This window comes from Echinops telfairi, unplaced genomic scaffold (genome assembly GCF_000313985.2).
Source record: "Echinops telfairi isolate 266 unplaced genomic scaffold, ASM31398v2 ScPeMD7_7469;HRSCAF=8507_1, whole genome shotgun sequence".
Lineage (NCBI taxonomy): Eukaryota > Metazoa > Chordata > Mammalia > Afrosoricida > Tenrecidae > Echinops > Echinops telfairi.
Genome location: NW_022111373.1, coordinates 135,963,715 through 135,984,534, shown reverse-complemented (window position 1 = coordinate 135,984,534; position 20,820 = coordinate 135,963,715). Strand labels below are relative to the sequence as shown.

At 53.9% G+C, this 20,820-nt stretch overlaps 1 protein-coding gene across 1 annotated transcript in view; it reads right to left on the bottom strand.

Moving 5' to 3' along the window:
- The window catches only part of MYO10 (myosin X), a 52,456-nt gene that overhangs the window by 9,677 nt on the left and 21,959 nt on the right, over positions 1-20,820 (bottom strand). The window contains exons 5-17 of the mRNA XM_045285063.1: positions 20,164-20,376; positions 19,687-19,732; positions 17,917-18,732; positions 16,264-16,387; positions 13,402-13,645; positions 13,055-13,150; positions 9,992-10,085; positions 8,559-8,614; positions 5,941-6,083; positions 4,351-4,545; positions 3,807-3,964; positions 2,084-2,207; positions 359-656 (exon numbers count right to left, since the gene is read on the bottom strand). Of these exons, the coding sequence (XP_045140998.1) occupies positions 359-656; positions 2,084-2,207; positions 3,807-3,964; positions 4,351-4,545; positions 5,941-6,083; positions 8,559-8,614; positions 9,992-10,085; positions 13,055-13,150; positions 13,402-13,645; positions 16,264-16,387; positions 17,917-18,732; positions 19,687-19,732; positions 20,164-20,376 (2,607 nt within the window). The remainder of the gene's footprint in view (positions 1-358; positions 657-2,083; positions 2,208-3,806; positions 3,965-4,350; positions 4,546-5,940; positions 6,084-8,558; positions 8,615-9,991; positions 10,086-13,054; positions 13,151-13,401; positions 13,646-16,263; positions 16,388-17,916; positions 18,733-19,686; positions 19,733-20,163; positions 20,377-20,820) is intronic.

Below are 20,820 nucleotides of genomic sequence, written 5' to 3'. Positions count from 1 at the left end.
TAGAATGCCTCCCCCGCCCTCCTTGGAGTTTCCTAAACTGTAATCCTCACCTGGGGTAAACCAGAACTCACTGCCACTGAGCCAACGTGTAGGTCAGGGTAGAACCGCCCCGGGGGATTTCTGAGACTAACTTGACGGAATTAGAAAGCCTCATCTTTTCAGGAACAGCCTGCCTCACGTTCCTCCTGAGGAGCGGCTAGTGGGTTTGCACTGCTGACCTTGTCGTGAGCAGTCCCTGCCTTCCCCCGCAGGGCCACCAGGGCCAAGACCCACATGCAGTGCCTTCCACTGAGGTCCTGTTTCTCTCAGCTATGTCCTGTGGGGCCCGCGGCCCACCCTTCTCACCCCACTCCCTTACCTCTTAAGGTGGAACTTGAGGTACTTGAGGATCCCCCGGCTGGGCAGGAGTGTGCAGCTCAGGCAGGTCAGAATCTGCCAGTTGTACAGGTTGCCCACGCTGCCCGGCTGGGGCACCTTGTTGGTCTGCTTGATGAGCTGGCAGTAGAGCTCGTCTCGCAGTGGGCGGAGGTCATGCCCCGTCTGGAGGATGCCCTGGATGATGGGAACGGGGTCTGACATGGATTCCAGTTGCTGCAGGGAGTGGAAGACCTTGATGGCCTCATCCTGCAGCGTCGTGTAGCCTTTGTCTTTGAGCACTGGGAAGAGAATGTATGCCATCACACCGGGGCCGCCAATCTCCCCAACCCACTGTGCCCAGCCTGATGAGACTCATGCTACCCTGCAGTATAGAGGAGAGCTGCTGCGCGGTTTCCAAGACCACAGATCTTTAAGGCAGCAGGCAGCCGCCTCTCCTGCAGGGTTGCTGGGGAGCTTGCACTGCTGACCCAGTGGTTAGCAGCCCAGTGTGTACGCCACCACACCACCAGGGCACTTAAAACCAGGGCTAGAGGGAAGTGTAATCTGAGCTGCAGACCAGGGGCAGAAATGGCAGAGAGCTAGTCTTCCCTAGATAGGCAAGGAGGCCTGGGGGCACCGTGGTGAGAGGATTTGGCTCCTAACTCCTCAGTGGGAGGAAGAAGTGGCAGTGGGCTTCCATAAAAACTCATAGCCTTGGAAACACCGTGAGGCACTTCCTCTGTCCTGCAGGCTTGCTGTTAGCTGGAGTCCATGCAAAGCCAAGAGGCTTACATTACAGCCTGATGTCGATTCGGACTCTCACTGACCCTACAGCAAGGTGGAACTGCCTCTGTGTGCTTCAGAGGCGATGCATCTTTGATAGGTGCAGTTTCATTTTCCTCCCTCAGAGCAGCTGGTGGTTTCCAACTGGTGACCTTGTCGCCAGCACCCAATGTGTAGCGCACTGGGGCTGGTGGCGTAGTGGATTATGCGTTAGGCTGCTAACTACAAAGTCAGTAGTTCAACTCTACCAGTTACTCTAACTCAGTGGTTCTCAACCTGTGAGTCTCAACCCCTTTGGGGGTCGAACGACCCTTTCACAGGGGACGCCTGATTCGTAACAGCAAAATTACAGTTAGTAGCAACAAAAGTAATTTTATGGTTGGGGGGGGGTCACCACACATGAAGAACTATTAAACTATTAAAGAAGCATTAGAAAGGTTGAGAACCACTGCTTTGACTGAAAGATGAAGCTTTCTACAGCCCTGGAAACCCAAGGGGCAGTTCTCTGCCCTAGAGGGTCCTTTTGAGTACCTCGATGCCAGTGAGACTATACAGAACAACAACAGGTCCTGCTAAGCTGGCTGACTGCCTAACTGGTTCCGTATTGGGATGAAAGCATTTTAGAGTGTGACACACTAGTGCAGAACAGCTCCTCTGAGTGCACGTGTGTGTGGGCGAGCGCATGCCCATTGGGGTGGAGGCGTTGGCTCCATGGACTCCTTTACAAACACTCCCTTTCCTGCAGCAATCCTTGGAGGGGCTTGGCACTGCTGTAGTCATGCACGCTCTGTGAATCCTTGCTTTAGGTGGAATGGGCCTGTTTTACGTTTCCCTCCGTTCCGGAGGAGGACTCAGGAGTCTGAGTTATAACACGGGCAAAAGTGTTGGGAAGGCGTCCTGGGGCATTCAGTAAACGCGCGTGGGGCAGCACATGCGCACTCACGGTTCAGATTGATGTCCCCGTAGGGCAGAGGCAGTAGCGGCGAGTGCAGCGGGTGGTGGGTGTAGCGCAGGATGGGGTTCCGCTTGTAAATCTGCTCCACCACGTCTGCGTTCAGGCAGTTCTCCTGGGAGCAAGGTCGCGGAGGAGGGAAGAAGAGAAAACATTGAAAGCAAAGCGAAGGAGTGAGAAAAGGTACAGAGCAAAGAAGAAAGAATTGGACTCTGTAAAGAAACGCACCCCCAAGTGTTAGGATCACTGGGACGACTTAGGAACCTGCCATGTGGGGAGGTGGTTCTGAAGAGAACTTGTGCTGACTCGACAACTTCAAACACCAAGACCCACCCACAGAGAAGCCTAGATGTGGCGCCATCTGTTCCCGTAACTGGCACACCCCAGGTGCTTCAATTGTGGTGGGAAAATGGAAAGGAGAGAGAGCAGGACGTTTTCCACAGGCTTTTTGAAGCTCCCTTGTCTCTCCACATTACCAACTCACCACCTCAAAACCCAACCTGCCACCAGCTAGTCGGGTCTGACTTCATCTCCAGACTGTAGGTGCAGGCAGTGTCTCCCCCCGCTGCCAGGGTCACAGCGCTGGGCCAGTCAGCGGCCCAGCGCTTAAGCACGGCACCACCAGGGAGGGTGTCCCCTTTCTCCAGGCTCTATAAGTCGTGACTCTTCCTAGAGATTCATTGAGTTTAACACATTAACAGTCACATCTTTTGCTAATTACTTAGCCATCAATCACTTAACCAAATCATACGAATTTGGAAAAGGTAGTTCTGTAATTCTTTGTCCTTTTGCATGTTCCCACTAACTGAAAACAACTCGGGGTGATTTAGTGCAATCACAATGCAGCTGCTACCGCTAACGCTGTCCTGCACTTATGTACCCATACGGGGAGGAGGGGGCCTTCACCCCAAGTCCTACCCTTCCTTTCCACCCTGGCCGCTGAAGACAGCCACTTGCTAATCCCCCCACCATGCATATCTGCTGTGAAATGCTAAGTGCAGTGAGAAAAACCAGGGTGACTTTTAGAGCTTTAAACCAACAAAAAAGTTGGAGGAGGAGCAATGAATCATTCCAGGCTGGTAATTTCATGTCTACAATGAGACCTTTTCAATAACATCCAATTAAAAGCCAGGAAAAAAAAAAAATCATATAAACAACAATGAAACAACAGCCTGGATCTTTTTAAGGAAACTTGCATAATTTCTTAGAAAGTAGTGTTCCGTATTTGGAAAATTCTTATTTTTCTTTTTTATTAAAGGGGCTTGGAGGGGCTGTGGATTATATATTTGGCTGCTAACCACAAGGTCGGATGTTCTAATCCACCAGCTGCTCCAAGGAAGAACAAGGAGGCTCCTGTAGGGATCTACAGCCTGGGAAACCCTGTATAGGGTTGCCATGAATTGGAACTGAACTTTGTCCTAGGGCGAAAGCTGCCCGTGACCTCCGATGACTGGTTATGCCAACGTGTGCGAGGCTCACTCCTGTTATGTTCCCTTGCAAACCTGTCTATCGCTGGGCTGAGACTTTCTGAAGCTGCCTCCCATTTTCACTTCTAACACGAAGTTGTGGGTCACCCATCCTCTCAGAGATTGCTGAGGGCAGAGATGAAAACACCGAAGGAGCCAAGCTCTTGGCCACCAAAGGGAAGCTGAGCCTGAGGTCAGGCTAGCGGGCTCCTTCCAAGACTCTGCCCCACCTGGCCCCGCCCTCCTACCTTGATATCCTGGATCAGCTGCTGGGTGGGAGTGTCAATCGGGGCCTTGGTATCCGTCACATTTTGGATGGCGCTTGACCACCGGGTGGCCTCGTTGAGCAGCTTGGTGTAGAGTCGGTAGCAGTGCTTGCGCCCATACACGGTGACATTCCAGTAGCCTGCAGCAGGGACAGCAAGGCACATGCGTGACCATCCCGCTGGATCCCTGAAGACCAGCCATTCGGTGTTGTGAGCAGACCCCAGCCCCACCACCCGAGGCCCTGCCTGGCAAAGGAGTACCTTCCGTCTGTATTTTCGGACACACTATGAGGTTTGCAGATCACTGAACGTGTGCCCACCTTGCCTGGCATAGTTTGCAGCTAAGTGGGGTGGGGAACAGACACTGGATACTAAACCCATAAGCAAACTTTTTGGGTTTCAAAAAACTAGCCTCAGATCCATCAGCAAGAGCAACTTGGGGGCGAGGGGTTGTCTCTGCAGGACTCTGGCCTCCCTATCGGATACTCCTCTGGGTTTCGGGCTTCACAAGCCCCAAGTTCGTTACCTGTCTCTTTGAATATCTTCTCATCTGGTGGGACGACTGAGCAGAGGCTGTTAAGGACCAAGGTGCCCAATTTCATGGCATTCTTCTCCGAGCTCTTGTAGTAATCCAAGGAATTGTGGGTTAGCACAAACCACCGCTTCTTCAGTCGCAGTGAAGTCATCTTGGGGCTGTTGTTCACTTCTTTGTGCAGCCACCCTTGAGAGAGGAGCGCACAAAGTGAAATTACGGATCACCAAACCACCAACAGCCCTGCCAGCCACGGAAACAGAGGGGACGCAGCAAGTGCTGGCTACGCACATTTACACCACAGGAAGAGAAAGGAGGGAAAGAACACGCACTTTATGAAGAGAAACCTAAATGATAGCGTTTAAATTTGCCTGATACATATAACTGGGCTGTATTTCTACACATTTGCTACAAACTATCACGTTGTAGTACGTTTCCCAGTGTGGGCGATATTACCCCCTGGAGGGTGCTGGAATGATCTACAACCAAAACCACTGAGTTCACTGCCATCGAGTCTGCTGACGCATAGCGACCCCATGGGGCAGGGTAGAACTGCCTCTGGCCTGAGCGTATAACTCTTTACAGGAGTATAAAGCCTCGTCTTTTTCCTCCCCCAGAACACCTGTTGGTTTTGAACTGCTGGCCCTGTGGTTAGCAGCCCAACACATAACCACAATGCCACCTGGGCTCGGGACCCATCACAGGGCGCTGCAAAAGCAGATACCTACACTGTGTCCTGGATTGTGGGCTACAGACAGTACAGGTTTCCATTGCCAGGGGTGCTGAGGAAGTTTTCCCAGTAAGGGGGTGGGGTATCAGATCAGTTAGGGACCCCTCTTGTGGCAGTCAGCTGTGGAGTGAATGGAGAACCCATGGGCGCAGAGTAGAGCAGAATGGCTCCATGGGGTCTTCAAGGTGACCTTGGGGGGGGGTCTTGGATCACCAAACCATCTCGGCAGGTCTGAACTGCCCACTTTTATGGTTGATTAAACTCCTAACCATCTACCTCTCCCACACTAAAAGTAAAGCAAAACCCACTGCCATCTAGTCAATTCCGACTCTTAACGACCCTACAGGGCAGAACAGAACTGCTTCGGGAGGTTTCTGAGGAGGCGGTAACTCTCCACAGAAATTGAAAGCCTCATCTTCCTCCCAAAGACTGGCTGGCTGGTGGTTTTGAACTGTTGACCCTGAGGTTTTAGCAGCTCAACTCCTAACCTATTAAACCACAAGGGTCACCTCTGGGTCACCCAGGGACTCCAAAAATAACCCAACCTATTTCCTGTATCATTATTTAAAAAGGGGAAGGGGAAGTCGGAAAAAAAACCCCAAACAAAAGTCCTGTCAAGATTCAGCTGGTTAGAAAAGATGCTGGAGGTGGAAACGCTGAAATTCTCTCCTGGGAATATCGCACAGTGAAGAGGGCAGAGAAAACCTGGGGGTGGCAGCTTTATTTACTGGTATTCAACAGGAGGAACAGTGTTACTTATGTTTGTAAGACAGCAGGACAGCAGTGTTACTGTTATTATTTACGACGTGACAAGACAGTACTGTTTGTCCTGACAGCAGGACCACGGATGTCACCTCTGACGATGAACTCCTGGCCCTCTACCCGGGTGTCTCCCTTGGACCGCTGCAGCAGCGCGATCCAGTGGTGCATCTCCTCCGGCGTGTCGGCATTACAGTGCAGCACGCGGTTGGCCGTGATGATCACAAACGAGTTGGGCCTGAGAGACAGGGCGAGAGGGAAGCTGAGCTCCAACAGTCACCGCTGCGTGAACTTGGACACAATGCCCTCCCTCCTGTCGGACAGGCCACAGGCTATTTGTGTTTGATGGAAAGGCAAATGTTGCTCATTTCAGTGATTTATTTTAGGCCCCATTAATCTTTAAATCTGGGGCAACACACCCTGAAGGTTCTGGAAGGAAAAAGACCTCCTTTCCTGCAGAACTTTCCAGACAAGGCTCCGTTCCCGGGAAAGCTAGACAAGGTGGCCGCGGGGGAGGTTTTTAGGTTGCTGCCTCCCCAGAAGACATTTCCCTGCACCAGGGCAGTCCTTCCGAGGGTCGCTATAGGACTGTCAGGGGACCAACCCAGCCCCGTGATTACCGGCTGGGTAGACAGTCACTTTCTCAGTCTGTCTAGAAATGCCACGGACCCCCTCAGGGTGATGTTGCTACCACCAAGTGGATCCTGACTTAGGATGCAGAGTAGAACCGTGCTCCATAGTGTTTTCCAGGCTGCGGCCTCTGGGGAACGGGTAGGCCAGGCCTTTTTTCTGAGGTGCCTCTGGGTGGATTTGAACCACCAGCCTTTGGGCTAGAAGTGGAGCGTTTCACTGTTGTGTGGCACCCTTGGACCTCTGGGCACCTCTTATGCTGCTGAGTGCCACCAAGTCCCTTCTCGTCACTACCGTACAGGGCAGAGCAGAACTGCCCCCAGAGGGCTTTCTAAGCTGTCATCTCTACCGGAGGGAAACCCTGGTGGTATCGTGGGTTAAGTGCTAGGAAGTGAATTCAAACCCACCAGCCCAGAGAGAGAAAGAGGAGGTTGGTTCATCCCATGAAAATGTGCAGATTCAGAAATCCCATGGAGCAGAGTTCTACTCTGTGGTATGTATTGGGCTGCTAATTGCAAGGTCAGCAGTTCGAAACCATCAGCCACTCTTTTAGAGAGAAAAGGGAGGTTTTCTACTCTGTTAAGAGTTACAGCCTTGGAAACGAACAGGGCTGTCCTACCCTTACACTGTTGCTAAGAGTAGGGATCTACTGGACATTTGGGATCATGGTACAGTCAGATCACCGTCTTTCTCCTATGGAGCAGCTGGTGGGTTTGAAGTGCCCATCTTTGGTTAGTCATCATGCACTTAACCTTTGTGTCATTAGGGCTTCTCGAATCCTTTCAACCCCCAAATCCATAGCCACTGAATAGTTTCCAACTCACAGCAACACCATAGAACAGAGCAGATGCACTCCTTAGGATTTCCAAGACCGTAAGTCCTTATGGGGACAGACAGTCTCACCTCTTTTCTGCTGGGCAGCAGCTGGTGGGTTTGAATCACGGACCTTGTCGTTAGAAGCCCAATGTTAACCCGCTGCACCACCAGGGCTCTGGACCCCCTCACAGGCCCATGTTTCTAACCTAAACCTTTCATTAAGAGCTTTCATCTTCACACTTAAGAGCAACAGCATGAGACCCCTTGCAAGCCTTCGACAGCTCACTGTAACTACTGTTGAAGTTCAAGGTAGTGGAAGGTTCCCTATCCAAGAGCAGCCATGGGAAGCCTCTGTGGTGGAAACCTGTTCAGCATCACAGCCCAACCCTGGCCTCCACTGAGACAGGTTCAGCAGTGCCTCGGCCGGGAGTCCAACCTGCAGTGAGCACTGCATCCTGGAATCAACACTGCCTCCCTAGCTCTGTCTCACGGTGGCTGTTGTAAAGCGTCTTGTGGAAGATGGAAGGCCATTTTGAGGATCATTCTGGTTCCAGAGCAACAACTGCTGGAGGCCAGAAACAGAGCTCCAGCATCTCGAAGCTGCACGGAGACATGAACGGCAACGCTGCCTGACTACTGAGCCCGGATCCACTCGCATGCCACACTGGCAGCAACAAGGCCAAGCACAGGCTGCTGTGCAGGGGTGGCACAAGTAGCACCAAACGCCCTCCACATCGTGTCCAGTTCACCAGGCTCAAGGTGGTGGACTATAGGGCCCCAGGCAGGCATCCTTCTCCAGTTCAAATCTCAGGGTTGCCCATGTGTCCAAGCGAACGAGGTGGTCTCTCTCGCATTTTCCCGAAACTGTCTCCCTGAGGTTCTTACTGAGACCCGGAGGGAGAGACTTACAGGTGGTGTAACACTGGGCCCTTGGGGCCACTCGGACTGACCAGAAGAGACATGCAGCCTTTGGTCATTTCACAGCCACCATCAGGATGAACACGGCCCACTCACGGCCATCGCGTGGAGGCCGACTCATCATGACCCTACAGGACAGGGCAAAACTTCCCTTGTGGGTTCCCAAGACCGTTACTCCTTCCGGGAGTGGAAAGCCTTCTTTTGCTCTCATGGAGCGGCTGGTGGTTTTGAACTGTTGGCCTTGCCGTTGGCAGCCCAATGCATGGCCCACTACCCCAGCAAGGCTCCTTGCATTTGTGCACAGAGGTAACCAGCTACTTCGGTGCAAGCCGCCCACACTTGAGCTTACCTATCGGGACTGTCCGAGGCGCACACAGAATCTATCAGCCCCACGTCCAACGTGCCCTGGAAAGCAGCGAAGGGCAGAGTCAGAATCGGAGTGCTTGTGTGTCAGCTGTGGTCCAAGCACAGAATTCTGGAATATACAGCAAACGCTTCCCCTGATCTGTTCATTGTGGATGCTGGTGCTAAGCATACATGTGTCGAGATTTAAGAAGAAAAACTTAAAACCTTATTTATGTCTAGGTTGAGGGATACCATTTTTGCTTTCTGATGTCACTCGATTTGAAAATGTGCAGTATAAATGATGTTACCCCAAAATACATCTCACCTTTAGGGGGGAAAAAATACACACACACTAGCGGTGATAATAGCCTTACACGACAATGCCCTACATAAGCCAGCAGAGAAGGCTGTGACGGTACATCAAAAAAGGACCCCTCACCTAGTGACCACAGGGCAACCAGTCTGTGGGACTGGTAGTATCTATTGTTCATTAACTTATAAATATATGTATTTATACGCTTACATTTACCTTTGTTCTTACGGTATCTTAGGAGCAGAGGGTGGATGTGCGTGTCTGAGCTCACCTTTCCCCACCACGCCCTCATCTCAGACACAGTGCTGACGGACAAGGGAACCACACCAGAATTGCTCAGGCACGTTTTATGACTGACTCTGTTTCTGGGATTGAGTGAAGGCGGAAGGGACAGGCTTTAGAAGTCACTGGATCCTTGGGAAACAGTAGTATACAGTGTTTCTGCAATTCCACATTTCATTTCTCTCTCAAAATGTACTCCCTTTCCTCTCTAACTGTCGTGTTGCTGGCTACCGTCTCCTCAGCTGTCGGGCCTGGCCCCTGGTCTTGTGTCATCGTCACCACCACTGATTTCAGACCACCATAGTGGCTGCTACGCCACCCCACCTCACTGCATTTCCCTCACTGGCCGCCCACCTTCCACTGTACCACACACTTCACTTATTGCGAAGAGCCCGGTGGTGTAGTGGTTATGTGTTGGGCTACTAACAGCAAGGTCAGCAGTTCGAACCCCCAGCTGCTCCAGGGGAGGAAGACCTGGCTTTCTACTCCTGTAGAGTCCCCAGTTTTACCCTGTCCTACAGGGTCCCTAGGAGTCCGAGCTGCTTCGCTGGAAGAGGGTTTGGTTTGAGCGCTAGGTTCCGGCCCATTGAAGCTGACTCATTGCGACCCCATAGGACAGAGAAGCACTGCCCGTAAGGTTTCCAGGCCGTCCCCTGGAGCAGGTCATGGTGGGTTTGAACCGCTGACCTTACAGTTAGCAGCCAAGTGCTCAGCCTGCACATAGCCAGGGAGCCTTTGATTGATTTTACTAAATACTTGGTATACTAGTTTAACTTTAAAAGAGCTACTTAAACATTACCACTCAGGTCCCTTCCCCATCGTGCTCCATGCCCCTCGCTCACCACGGCATTCTGTGGGTTCGCCTGCTCATCATGCATCTCGCGGATCTCCTGGTCCGTGGACGCGTGGACCTGGCTCAGTACACTGAACCACTGGCTGTGGGAGAGAAGAACGCAGGTCAGAACAGCCAGCCCTGGGCTCACGTGACAGCGGCACCAAGCTTCCCGCACACTGTGGAAAGGGCACCTCCTCTGGACCCTGTGGGCAGTTCTGTCTGTCCCACGGGGCCACCAGGAGTTGGAATCCACATGACACCGCACTGAAGTGGAGAGAGATCACCAGGGATGGAGACAAGCCACACCGCGAGGGAATCTCATCTGCAGTGATGGCCGAAGGACACGCGCTTGAAGCCACGCAACACAGCCAGAGGCCCAGGGAGATCCGGGCCGTCGCCCGAGTGGCATGGGCCCCCTCAGTTCTAGCTTCCTGAGCTCATGCACAACCTCATCAAATGCTGGAGCGTGCACGCACCCAAGGGCGGGCCACGCCTGAGCCACACAGAGGGCACATGACCCAGGGCGTCTTCTAGCTAGACAGAGGATGGCCCTGAACATGTATGCATCTCTTCTGAGTCAAGAGCAGTCACTTGGAGTCTGAGGGGGACTTGGGTAGATGCGCCCCAATGGTCAAGAAAAGTCAGTGGCTAAACCACGGTGAACTTGAACTCTATCAGGTTCCTCCTGGCATTAGGCTGGTGGCTGCCAAGCGGCAGGGCTGTCATTTCCCGGAGACGATGAGGCGTTGCCTAGGCTGCAGAGCACCCCACCACACGCGGTCTCGAGTCCCCAGGGGATGAGGAGGCTATAATTCCGAGTTTGCTTGTTTTCCTGGTTTGCTATAATTGATGGATCCAACAAAGGTCTTTGTCTGTTCCCATGAGGAGGATTACAGTTGACCCTTGGACTTGGGAGAAGTGGGAGGTAGGTGCTCTGATGTGGGGCATACAAGAACCTGGCGTGTCCCATCATTGGGCTCCACAAAGACGACCCCTCCTATTCAAAGCACAGTGCCAGAGCTGACCACCGAGGACACTGGTTCTCAACCTTCCTAATGCCGCGACCCTTTAATACAGTTCCTCATGTTGTGCTGACCTCCAAACCATAAAATTATTTTCGTTGCTACTTCATAACTGTAATTTTGCTACTGCTATGAAATCAGGAAACCTGTGAAAGGGTTGTTTGACCCCCAAAGGGGTTTCGACCCACAGGTTGAGAACCGCTGACCTAGGATATGGTATTCCCAGGGCCATCTGGAAGCCGCGAAGGCAGGCTCATTAGTATTAGCTACTATTCCCACATAACGGCTACATTCCAACGAGCGATTCAAAGATGTGTCACACAAGCTGGGAGAACATCACGCCTCCTGGCGCAGCGGCAGCCCTCAACCTGCAGGGTTTCATGGGACGCCATGACTTTCTCGTCTCCCCAGGAGAGGCAAGGCATCACCACGGGCGCCTGGATCGCAGTCAAGTCTTACCGTCCTAAACTGCTTTAAATATGGTGACCAATGCATGAGAACCGCAAGATGCCCTTTCACCCAAAGATGCAATTTACTGGGGGCGAACTGCTCACGTGACATGATTAGCTTCACATGAAGTGTTTTATAGTTTTTAAACCCGGTCCTGTAGGTCGATCCTTAGAGTCTAAACCCATGCCGCTTATGGGTCAGCTGTGTTTTGCATGGTCTTTGCCCCTAAAGCTTCCTTGCAGGGCTGCCTCTCCCCAGAGGCCCATGGCAAGGGCAGATGGCAGTAGGCAGCTCTGAGAGCCCATGACAGCCAATGACACTATGCAGGGCTGTCGAGTCCAAGGATGCAGGGTCGCCCCCTTGGGCCAGGGTACAACTGTGCCCCAGGAGGTTTACAGTAGAAACCTAGGCCTTGTTTCTGAGGTGCTTCTGGGGGACTTGAACCTTCAATTTTTCAGTCTGCAGGGACTGTGTCAACTATTGGCACCACCCATAGCGGCTAAGATGGTCTAATGGTCTCAGGGAGGCATTCGGGCCAGATGATGTCACCCATGGAAGCTAGAAGGCTGACCCCTGGTGAGCACTGAGGGGAGGACAGCTACACGCATCATCACCCTGCACAGCCCCCAAAGCAGCACAGCCTCGCCCCCATCCTGCAACTACTGTGTGAGCGGGCGCTTCCTACTGAACGCTGCGAGGCACTGTCCAGTCAGTTCTGATGCAGAACGACCGTATGCATGGGACTCAACACAGATTAGGGAACATTTCCCCTCATCCAGCAGAATAAAGCCTTGTCCTGTCCTGCACATCCTCCTTGTTTGCGTCCAGAGCTGTGGTCACTGTGTTAGTCCATCTCGCTGAGGTTTCTTCCTTCTGTCGGCTGCCCCCCACTTTACTAGGCAGAAGGGCCTTTGCCCCGGGGCCTGGTCTCTGCTGACAACTTGTCCAAAGAGTCTCGCCAGCTTGGTTCTACGGTGCATACTGGCTGTGCTCTTTCCAGGACGTGCTAGTCCTGGCAGTCCCCAGCAGAGTCCAGTCTTTACCAGCACCAGAGTTCAGATGATCTCAGCGAATGAAAACCAAGCTCAATGCCACTGAGCCAATTTCAATGCACAGTGACTCCACAGGACAGAGAAGAACTGCCCCTGGTGGATTCCAAAGGCTGTAAAGCTTTACAGGAGCAGAAACCCTCATCTTCCTTCTCAGGAGTGGCTGATGGATTTGAACTGCTGACCTTAGAGTTCACAGTCTAACATATAACCCACTGTGCCACCAGCGACCTGTTGCAGACATCTCACTTAATAGGGAAAAGCAATTCTCCTTAAGTTTGCGTGTTATTTCCCGGGTGCTCCATTAGTGAAGGTGGGAGTGGTGAGGACCGGACGGTGTGTGCTTCTTTTGTACACAGGGTCGCGATGAGTTGTAACCAACTCAGTTACAAACAGCAACAAGGGCACGTGAGGAAGAAAACCCAAACCACGAGCTGTCCTTGAACGCTTCTGCCCGTAAGCCTCGCAGAACCTTTGGTGCTTCATCCACCCTGAGAGAAATGCCCAGCTTTCCTGGAACATCAGTGGGAGGACACACAGGCCCCTCACCTGGCATCTTCCGGAGACTCGGCGATCAGGTGGAAGGTCCTGTCAGCCAGGATGATATCGATGCCGTTCTCTTTGCTGGTGTTGTCCACGATCTCGCTGCAAGGGAACAAAGCATCAAATACAGACCAGGAACACAGAGCTCTCTTACTATGTCTTAAGCAGGGCAAAGACATCACCCAGACAAGGGAGACCGTTAGCATCAGGTCATGATGGCTTTCATAAAGGAACCAAACCGACCGCCAAAGCCAGGTTGCCCAGAGTCAATGCCAACTCTTAGCAAGAGCAGCAATAAAGCACTCTGTCCAAGCCCGCCACCCTGCCCCACCCCGCCATAGGGGTCCACGCACGTGGCCGTCCGGACTTCCACGGTGCCCTTGAGCTTCTCCTCGCTGTCGTTTTCAAAGTACATCAGCTTGGACTGACGGAGCACAAACCAGCGTCGCTTCCAGTTCCTGCGGGACAGCGTGGACGAGCCCCCGCCCTTCTTGTGCAGCCAGCCTTGCTTGAGGGCCTCCTGCTTGGAGCGGAACCACAGGAAGGTCTCGTCCTTGAGGACGCACCAGCGGCGCTTCCAGGAGTTCATCAGGCCACCTGGGAGCAGGGCCGGGCAGAGAGGGGGTGAAGGCAGGTCAGTCAAACAGGGCGAGGGCATTGTCCTGGAAAGCTCTTCAACTCAGCCCCTAGACCTGCCCTTGAGCGTGGGCGACACACTGGCTTGTACTGGGAATGGGGATTCCAGGAGCTTTCCTGGAATGCTGTCCCTGCCTCCTGCATTCTGTGATGAGCCAACTGGAGGGACCAGCAAATTACTGATCCTCTAACCCATAAGGCTCCCAAATTTACATGGCCTACCATCCCCTTTAAGGAAAAAATTCACTGCACCCCCATCCGTTTATCTGTACTAGAGCCTGCAGTGAGGGATAAAGTGTAGTCAGTGTAGTCGCAGCTCTTGCAGCGGCCTAGATTGTTCCAGCAGCCCTGGTGGCACAGTGGTTACATGTTGAGTGGGTAGGTACAACCACCAGCTGCTCCGAGGGAGAAAGACAGGGTTTTCCACTCCGGTAAAGAGTTACTGTCTCGGAAACTCAAAGGAGTAGTTCCACCGTCCTACAGGGTTGCTGTCAGAACTGACTCGATGGCAGTGAGTTTGGCTTGGATGGTTTCAGTGCCCGCCAGAACGCATGGTGACTGCTGATAAGTGAGAACCGAACAGGAATGTATTACAAGGAAATGGCACACTGGCTGAGAGAAACAGACCCGGATTGGTGGACCTGAAACTCTGTAACATGTCTCAATAAACAACTCAACTGAGCATCTCTCAGGGCATGAAAACTTGTTAACTTCCATAATGAACCCTTTCTTTATTCATGAGTTCTGCTTAGCAACGGATATTAGAACCTAAAGATAAATGACCGAACAATTACGTGGGCGCACGCTTGAAGAAACTTCACTAGCGTTTACAAAACCAGGAGGCTCACCAGAGTGAAATACCAGCAAAGCTTCCAGACTACAACAGCCTGCGAAGAAGCAAGAGGCTGTCCATCTCGGAGGAATGAGGTGCTGTAAACCTCCTGGATAGCACGGAAACATCGTCAGAACTGACCACTTCAAAAATAAAAGCAGAGGTGGAAGGTGAATCCCTCAGATCAGAAGGCACTCAACGCACAACCAAGCAAGAGCTGCCTTCTCATAGCAGAGGCGAACAGAATGACAGGAATGCAGGAAAGCTTTGGGACCTTCATTTGCTGATGGTGCATGACTCAAAATGAGGAAACAGCTGCAAAAATCTACTAATAATTAGAACCTGGCACATGCGAAGTATATACGAAAGCTGGAAGTCAGCAAACATGAAACGGAACATAGAGATCGGCTTCCTTGGCGCGAGTGAGCTGAAACGGGCTGGGGCTGGCCATGCTGAATCAGAAAACCACACGGCTCACCGAGCCGGGGATGACACAATCAAGAGGCCTGGGATGGCATCTGCCCTGAGAAAGGACATTTCAAGATATTCCTTGAGGTACAATGCCGTCTGTGATAGGATTCTCTCTCAAGGAAATCTACCCAGCACAACGATTATGGAAGTTTATGCAGCAAACAAAAAAGCTAGTGAGGAAGATGTTGAAGGACTCCATGATGTTGACCAAACACGCACTCGAGGTGCACTGGTAATTGCTGGCACTTGGAATGCGGACGCTGGAAATAAAGAGGAAGGATCAGTCCCTGGAAAACAGGAACTTGGTGACGGAAAGAAGCCAGGAAGGAAGGCGCAGAGGGGTGATTCAGATTCCCAAAGGCGCTGCAAGACAGGGCAAACCAGCCCCAGCGGGTCCAGGGCTGTCCTTGTGTGGTAGTTATATAATTGAGGATTAAGAATGTAGGGGTGGCTTCTAGCCTGTCAATCAGATCATAGCCAATGAGGTGAGGCCTCTGTGTGGGCATGGTCTTCTCCTGAGAATTCTGGGAAATCCAGTATCTTCCTCCTTGGAGGCGTAAGACACTTCTCTCTCTCTGCTACTCCCTGGGAGACATTGCAGAAGACAAACCACATGGAAGCAACCAGACCTCGGAAGCCGGAGAAGCCACAGAGAGACCCCTGCCAGCGCTGAGATGTTTACAATGCCACTGGATCCAAAGACTTTCTACCCACTGGCTTGTGATCGTCCTGCATTTGGGGTCATTGCATGTGTTTCCTGAGTCTGAAGAGGACTTTATAGATTGGTATCGGACATATGGGCTAATATCAGACTTATGGCCTTGGACTGGACTGGGTTGGGATGTTTTCTGAATGTTCAATTCCTCTTGTATATAAACCTCTCTCTTATAGACATGCATGTTTATGAATTTGTTTCTCTAGTCTACCCAGACTAACACACCTCATAACTGACCACATCTTTCTCCCTCGGTGTGGCTAGTGAGTTCGAGCCATGAACCCCCTTTGGTTGGCAGTCGAGCAAGTAGCCACTGTGCCACCAGGGGCCCTGGAATTTGCCAGTGGTGGCGAATCTGGCCCTTGACGCTTCGCGTCACCCCGGAGCAGAAAAGCTATCATACTTTATGGGATGGCTGGACCTCTACCCACCTAAGGGCACCTGACCTAGAGCCAAGGGGCGTCTGGGGCGATGCTCGAGGTCCCCTTTGGCCAGGGAGAGAGAGGTCTCCACCTGCATTGCCCCTCCCTGCCCCAGGCTCCTTGGTGGGACAGGCAGTACCTTTCATGTACAGGAAGCTGTGGAAGTAAGGCAGTGTGACGCAGCTGTACACAGAGTCCCGCCGGTAGGAGAGCTCGTCATCTGTGTCAAACCGAGAGTCGAAGTCCTCTTCACTGTCTTCAAACTGGACGGGGAGGCAGAGAGAGTGGTTGTCAGCTGACCAGGAGAACCACGGAGCGGTCCAGCCCACACAACCTAGCCTGCAAGACTCCTGATTCATCACAGCGCAGAGGGGCTAAGAATTCCAGGAGGGTAACTTTCTAAGGTTCGATGGTCTGTGACTGGAGACGCGAAACACAACATAGACAGCACCCCCAAGGTTCTCTATCCCAAATGAAGCAGAAAACGAGACCACCCACTTTCTGCCTCACCCTGTAGTTCTGCCCCAACCCGGCAAGAGTGGACTGATTCCTTCTGCATGCCCTGGCTACGAATCTGCCTCACAAAGCCAGCAGTGCAGCTGCTGATGCACGGCAACTTCAATGGATCAGGGCACAGCTGTGCCCACCTGGTTATCAGAGGCAGATCTGGGAAGTAAGGAGGCCCGGTGGTATGTATGTTAGGCTGCAAACTGCAAGGTTGGGGGTTCAACCCCACCAGCTGCTCCTCAGGAGACAGAGGAAGCTTTCTGTTCCCGTGGAGTTACGGCCTCGGTAACCCACAGGTGCAGCTCTACCCTGTCCTCCAGGGTCACTGTGAGCTGGTTTGATGGGAAGGCAGGGAGTTTGGTTTGGGGTCTTTTGGAATTTTGGGGGGGAGGGGCGGGAAGATCATCAGGCCTTCCTTCCGAGGCACTTTCGGGTGCACCCCAGCCGGCAGCCTTTCCGTGATTAGCAGCCAGATGTGTTCACTGCACCCCAGCAGCTTCCTTAGAGAGTTGGGGAGCAGATACCTTGCAACCACAGAGGAAAAGCAAAAGCAAACAAAATAACCCGGCAACTAGGAAAAGTGTGTTGAAGCCCGAGCCTCCTCTTTCCCCACCGGGACAAGAAAGCACATCCAAGCGTGGAGGGCTGAGTTCCTGGACTCCAGTGTCCCTGGGCAGTTCCAGCCCCAGTGAGGTCTCTGTTTTCCTCACCGGCTGCCGTGCTCGCCCAGTCCCGACCACGGCCGTTCTCAGGCAGATGCCGTTCTCAGGCCGGGGCGCCCTTCCCTCCTGGTCTTTTGTGCTCCACACACACAATGCACACCAAAGGGCCCCTGACTAAAGCAACTGCTTCTGGAAAGAGAACCATGCTCGGGATTATCCCTGAGTCTGTGTGTCTTGGAAATCACTGCCGTGGGGTGTGGCCTATGGAAGGTCCCACCTCACTGTAGCACACTGACCTGCAGCTGGCTGCTGGTCAAACCCAGCCCTGGTTGCCGGGGAAAGCCGCCCGGGTGGGCTGCTTCCTAAGGACTGCTGCTTGTGGGTGCCCTATCTACAGGGCAGGGCATCGCTGCCCCCTTTATGATAGATTGCCAGGGCTCCGCTCCTACAACAGTGATGCTGGTGAGCTCCCACTGCTGACCCTTGGGAATACTCAACCACTGCGCTACCAGGGCTCCTGTCTGAAGATGACAGCAACCCCCCCGCCACCCTTTATGGAGCAGTTATGCTGTGACATGCAGGGTCACCACGAGCAGCAGGACAGCCTGGTCCCAGGTACTCACAGAGGACTGGGCACCTTCTGAGCTGAAGCGGTACGCCCCGGAACTGGTGTAGGTGCCCACGGAGCAGCGGTAGTCTGGGGACCACTGGCTGCTGCTGGAAGTGACAGCGCCGTCCTCGTAATCATCCTGGTCGTAGTGGCAGTCCCTGTCCGGGGAGGGCAGGTCCCCGGGGGTCTGGGGGAGGCAGTAGGTGGAGCCCTCGCTGGAAGAGGGCTGCAGGCTGACAGTGTCCGCAGGGGGTGGGGCCAATGGGGCGGGGCCATGCGGGGCAGGACGGCCGGGGACCATGGTGTCGTTCATGTATGGGTCCTCCTCGGACGACTCGTCGCTGGTCCGGATGCCGCTGGTCCTCTGGTCCGAGTGGCCGTGCTCGCTGGGGTTGGGGGAGTCCTTGAAGGCGTCGTCGTCTGCCTCGAAGCCCTCGTCCACCTCCTCCTCGGGGTACGGCTGGCTGAAGTTGAAGCAGGGCCCGTCGCCGCCCGCGCCCGGCTCGCCGCCACCGCCCTCGGAGAGCGAGCGCTCGATGTCGCGCACGCACGCGTCGATCTCGTCGAAGTGGAGCGATTCCAGGAACTCCTGGGCGGCCCGGCAGGCCTCGTCCTCCAGCCGCCGCAGCTCCTCGTCACGCAGCTGCTGCAGCTTCTGCAGGGAGGCCTCGGTCAGCGACAGCTCCTGCTGCTCCTTCATGCGCTGCAGGTCCTCGATCTCCTTCTCCAGCCGCAGGATCTCCTCCACCTGCTTGTTCTCCTTCTGCTTCTCCAGCTCCCGGCGCTGCTGCCAGGCGGCCAGCTCCCGCTGCTTCCGCGCCTCTTCCTCCTGGACAGGAAAGCAGGGGCGCGTGAGAGGGGGTCACTGTGGCCACCACCGTGAAGGGAAACCCTCATTCCCCAAGGGGTTTCCTGGCCACTATCTTTTTGTGGACAGCCAGGCCTTTCTTGCTCTGTGCTGCTGGTGGGTCTGCACCGCCAGCCTTTTAAAACCCACTGCCATCGAGTCCATGCCAACTCACAGCCGCCCTTTAGGGCAGATAAGCCTCCTCTTCCCCCCTCAGAGTGGCTAAAGGATTTCAACTGCCAACCCTGTGGTCAGCAGTCCAATACTTACCTGGTGGCCACCAGGGATCTCTGTGAGCCCAAATCCCAATCCCCAGCCAACGAATCTTATTTCCAACTCAAAGCCACCCAACCCTGCTCCACAGGGTTCCTGGGACCGTTCTACCTTGATGGGAGTAGTCAATCTCATGTCTCTCCTGAGGAGCCGCTAACGGGCTTGAACCGTCATCCTTGAGGTTAGCAGCCCATGCCTAGCCCCCTGTGCCACAAGGGCTCCGTAGCTAGCAGACAAGTGCAAACCTTGACCACCAAGAAGATATACTGGGGCCGTGAGCCACGTGGATGTGCAGCCACGTCAAATGAGAGACTACCGCCCCGCCCCCCCCAACACCTCTGAGACCCTGGCCAGAGGCCAATTGGCACAGGATAGGAATTTCATTGTTAACACCACCTCGCAAGCCCTCTTAGTTCTGAATCCTCGAGGCAGAGCGTTTGAAACGGGACCCCCAGCCTGCCCGAGGAGAAGTGGGAGCTGCTGGGTTTCAAGCACCGAGTCCCCAAGCACAGGGCACCCGGCCTGTCTTCCGCCATGCCGCTGGGTGGTCCTGTGCCCGCAGCCTTTCGGTGGCCAGCCCAGGGAAATGAGCCGCTTTCAGCGCTCTGAATGGTGAAGGTCACGTAACAAGGAGGGGCCTGGCGGTCAAGGCACGCTGTTCACCTGCTGGGCTCGGACCTCGGCTTCCCTGCGCGCTCTCTCTCGCTCTCTGAAACACAGGAAGGCAAACGGGAAGTGGAAATCAACAGCAGCTCCTTGTGAGGGCCAGCACATTGCATACAATGCTTGGCTGAAGGGGCCCGGCTCCCAGCCTTGCGTAAATCCTGTGCACACGTCCAAGTTGGAGGGGGGCAGGGGGGGGGGCGGGCTTTAAGAGGCCCATGGAAAAGTGGGAAGAAAAGAGAACAGCATTCTCCCTTGGACCTTGTGATGCACCCCCGCCTGTGGGAACACAGCCCAGGCTGTGTCGCCAATGCTGCCGAGACACTTGGCATTCAAGGCACCCAGCACTGCGAGTAAGGCGCTTCAAACCGTGGGTTGGACTGCATTGACTGGGAGCTGCTGACGCCTGGCTAGCAACCGAGCCTCCAATTCACAGGGCATCCCCTTCCGAGTCGCCCAGGCAACGATGGACGGTACCTCTCCTCCTCCTCCTGGCGCTTCCTCCGCTCCTCCTGCTCCCGCTTCTCGGCCAGCAGCTGCCTGAAGGCCTTCCTCGCCACCTGGCCTCGGAGCTGCTTCTGCAGAATGATGGCCGCCCTCCTCAGGTGCAGGAACCGCCTCCTCAGGAGGAAGGCCCTGAAATTCTTCTGGATGACCACCACGCAGCAAAGGACCTTCCGGTACTGCTTTCTGAAAACGCCCACGGGAAACGAAACAGAAAAACTGGTGAGGTCACTGAAGCTTCCAGCAATTCAAAGGAGCTGTCCCAAATGCCCGCCTCTGCAGGCACTTTCTCACTCGCTCCTGTTCGGGAGAACCAGGAGGGCAGGGCAGTCAAAACAAAGCAAGGCAAACAAAATAATGACACCAGCAACAGCCGCAAGAAGCCCCTCATTATTCCGGCCACATAAACACCTAGCCCCTCATGCTGACTGACGGGCTGTAAACAGGGCCAAGGAAGATGCATCACAGGCTCCTGTGCACGCGGGGTCTGGGCGTGCACATGGCTAACAGCCCTGGGCTGTCGACGGGAAGGTTGCAGTTTAAGTGCTACCCAGAAGTGTCTCAGAAGACAGGCCTGGCAGAGCAGCCACCAAGGAGACTTGAACTGGTGGCCTATTCATCCAGGAAAAA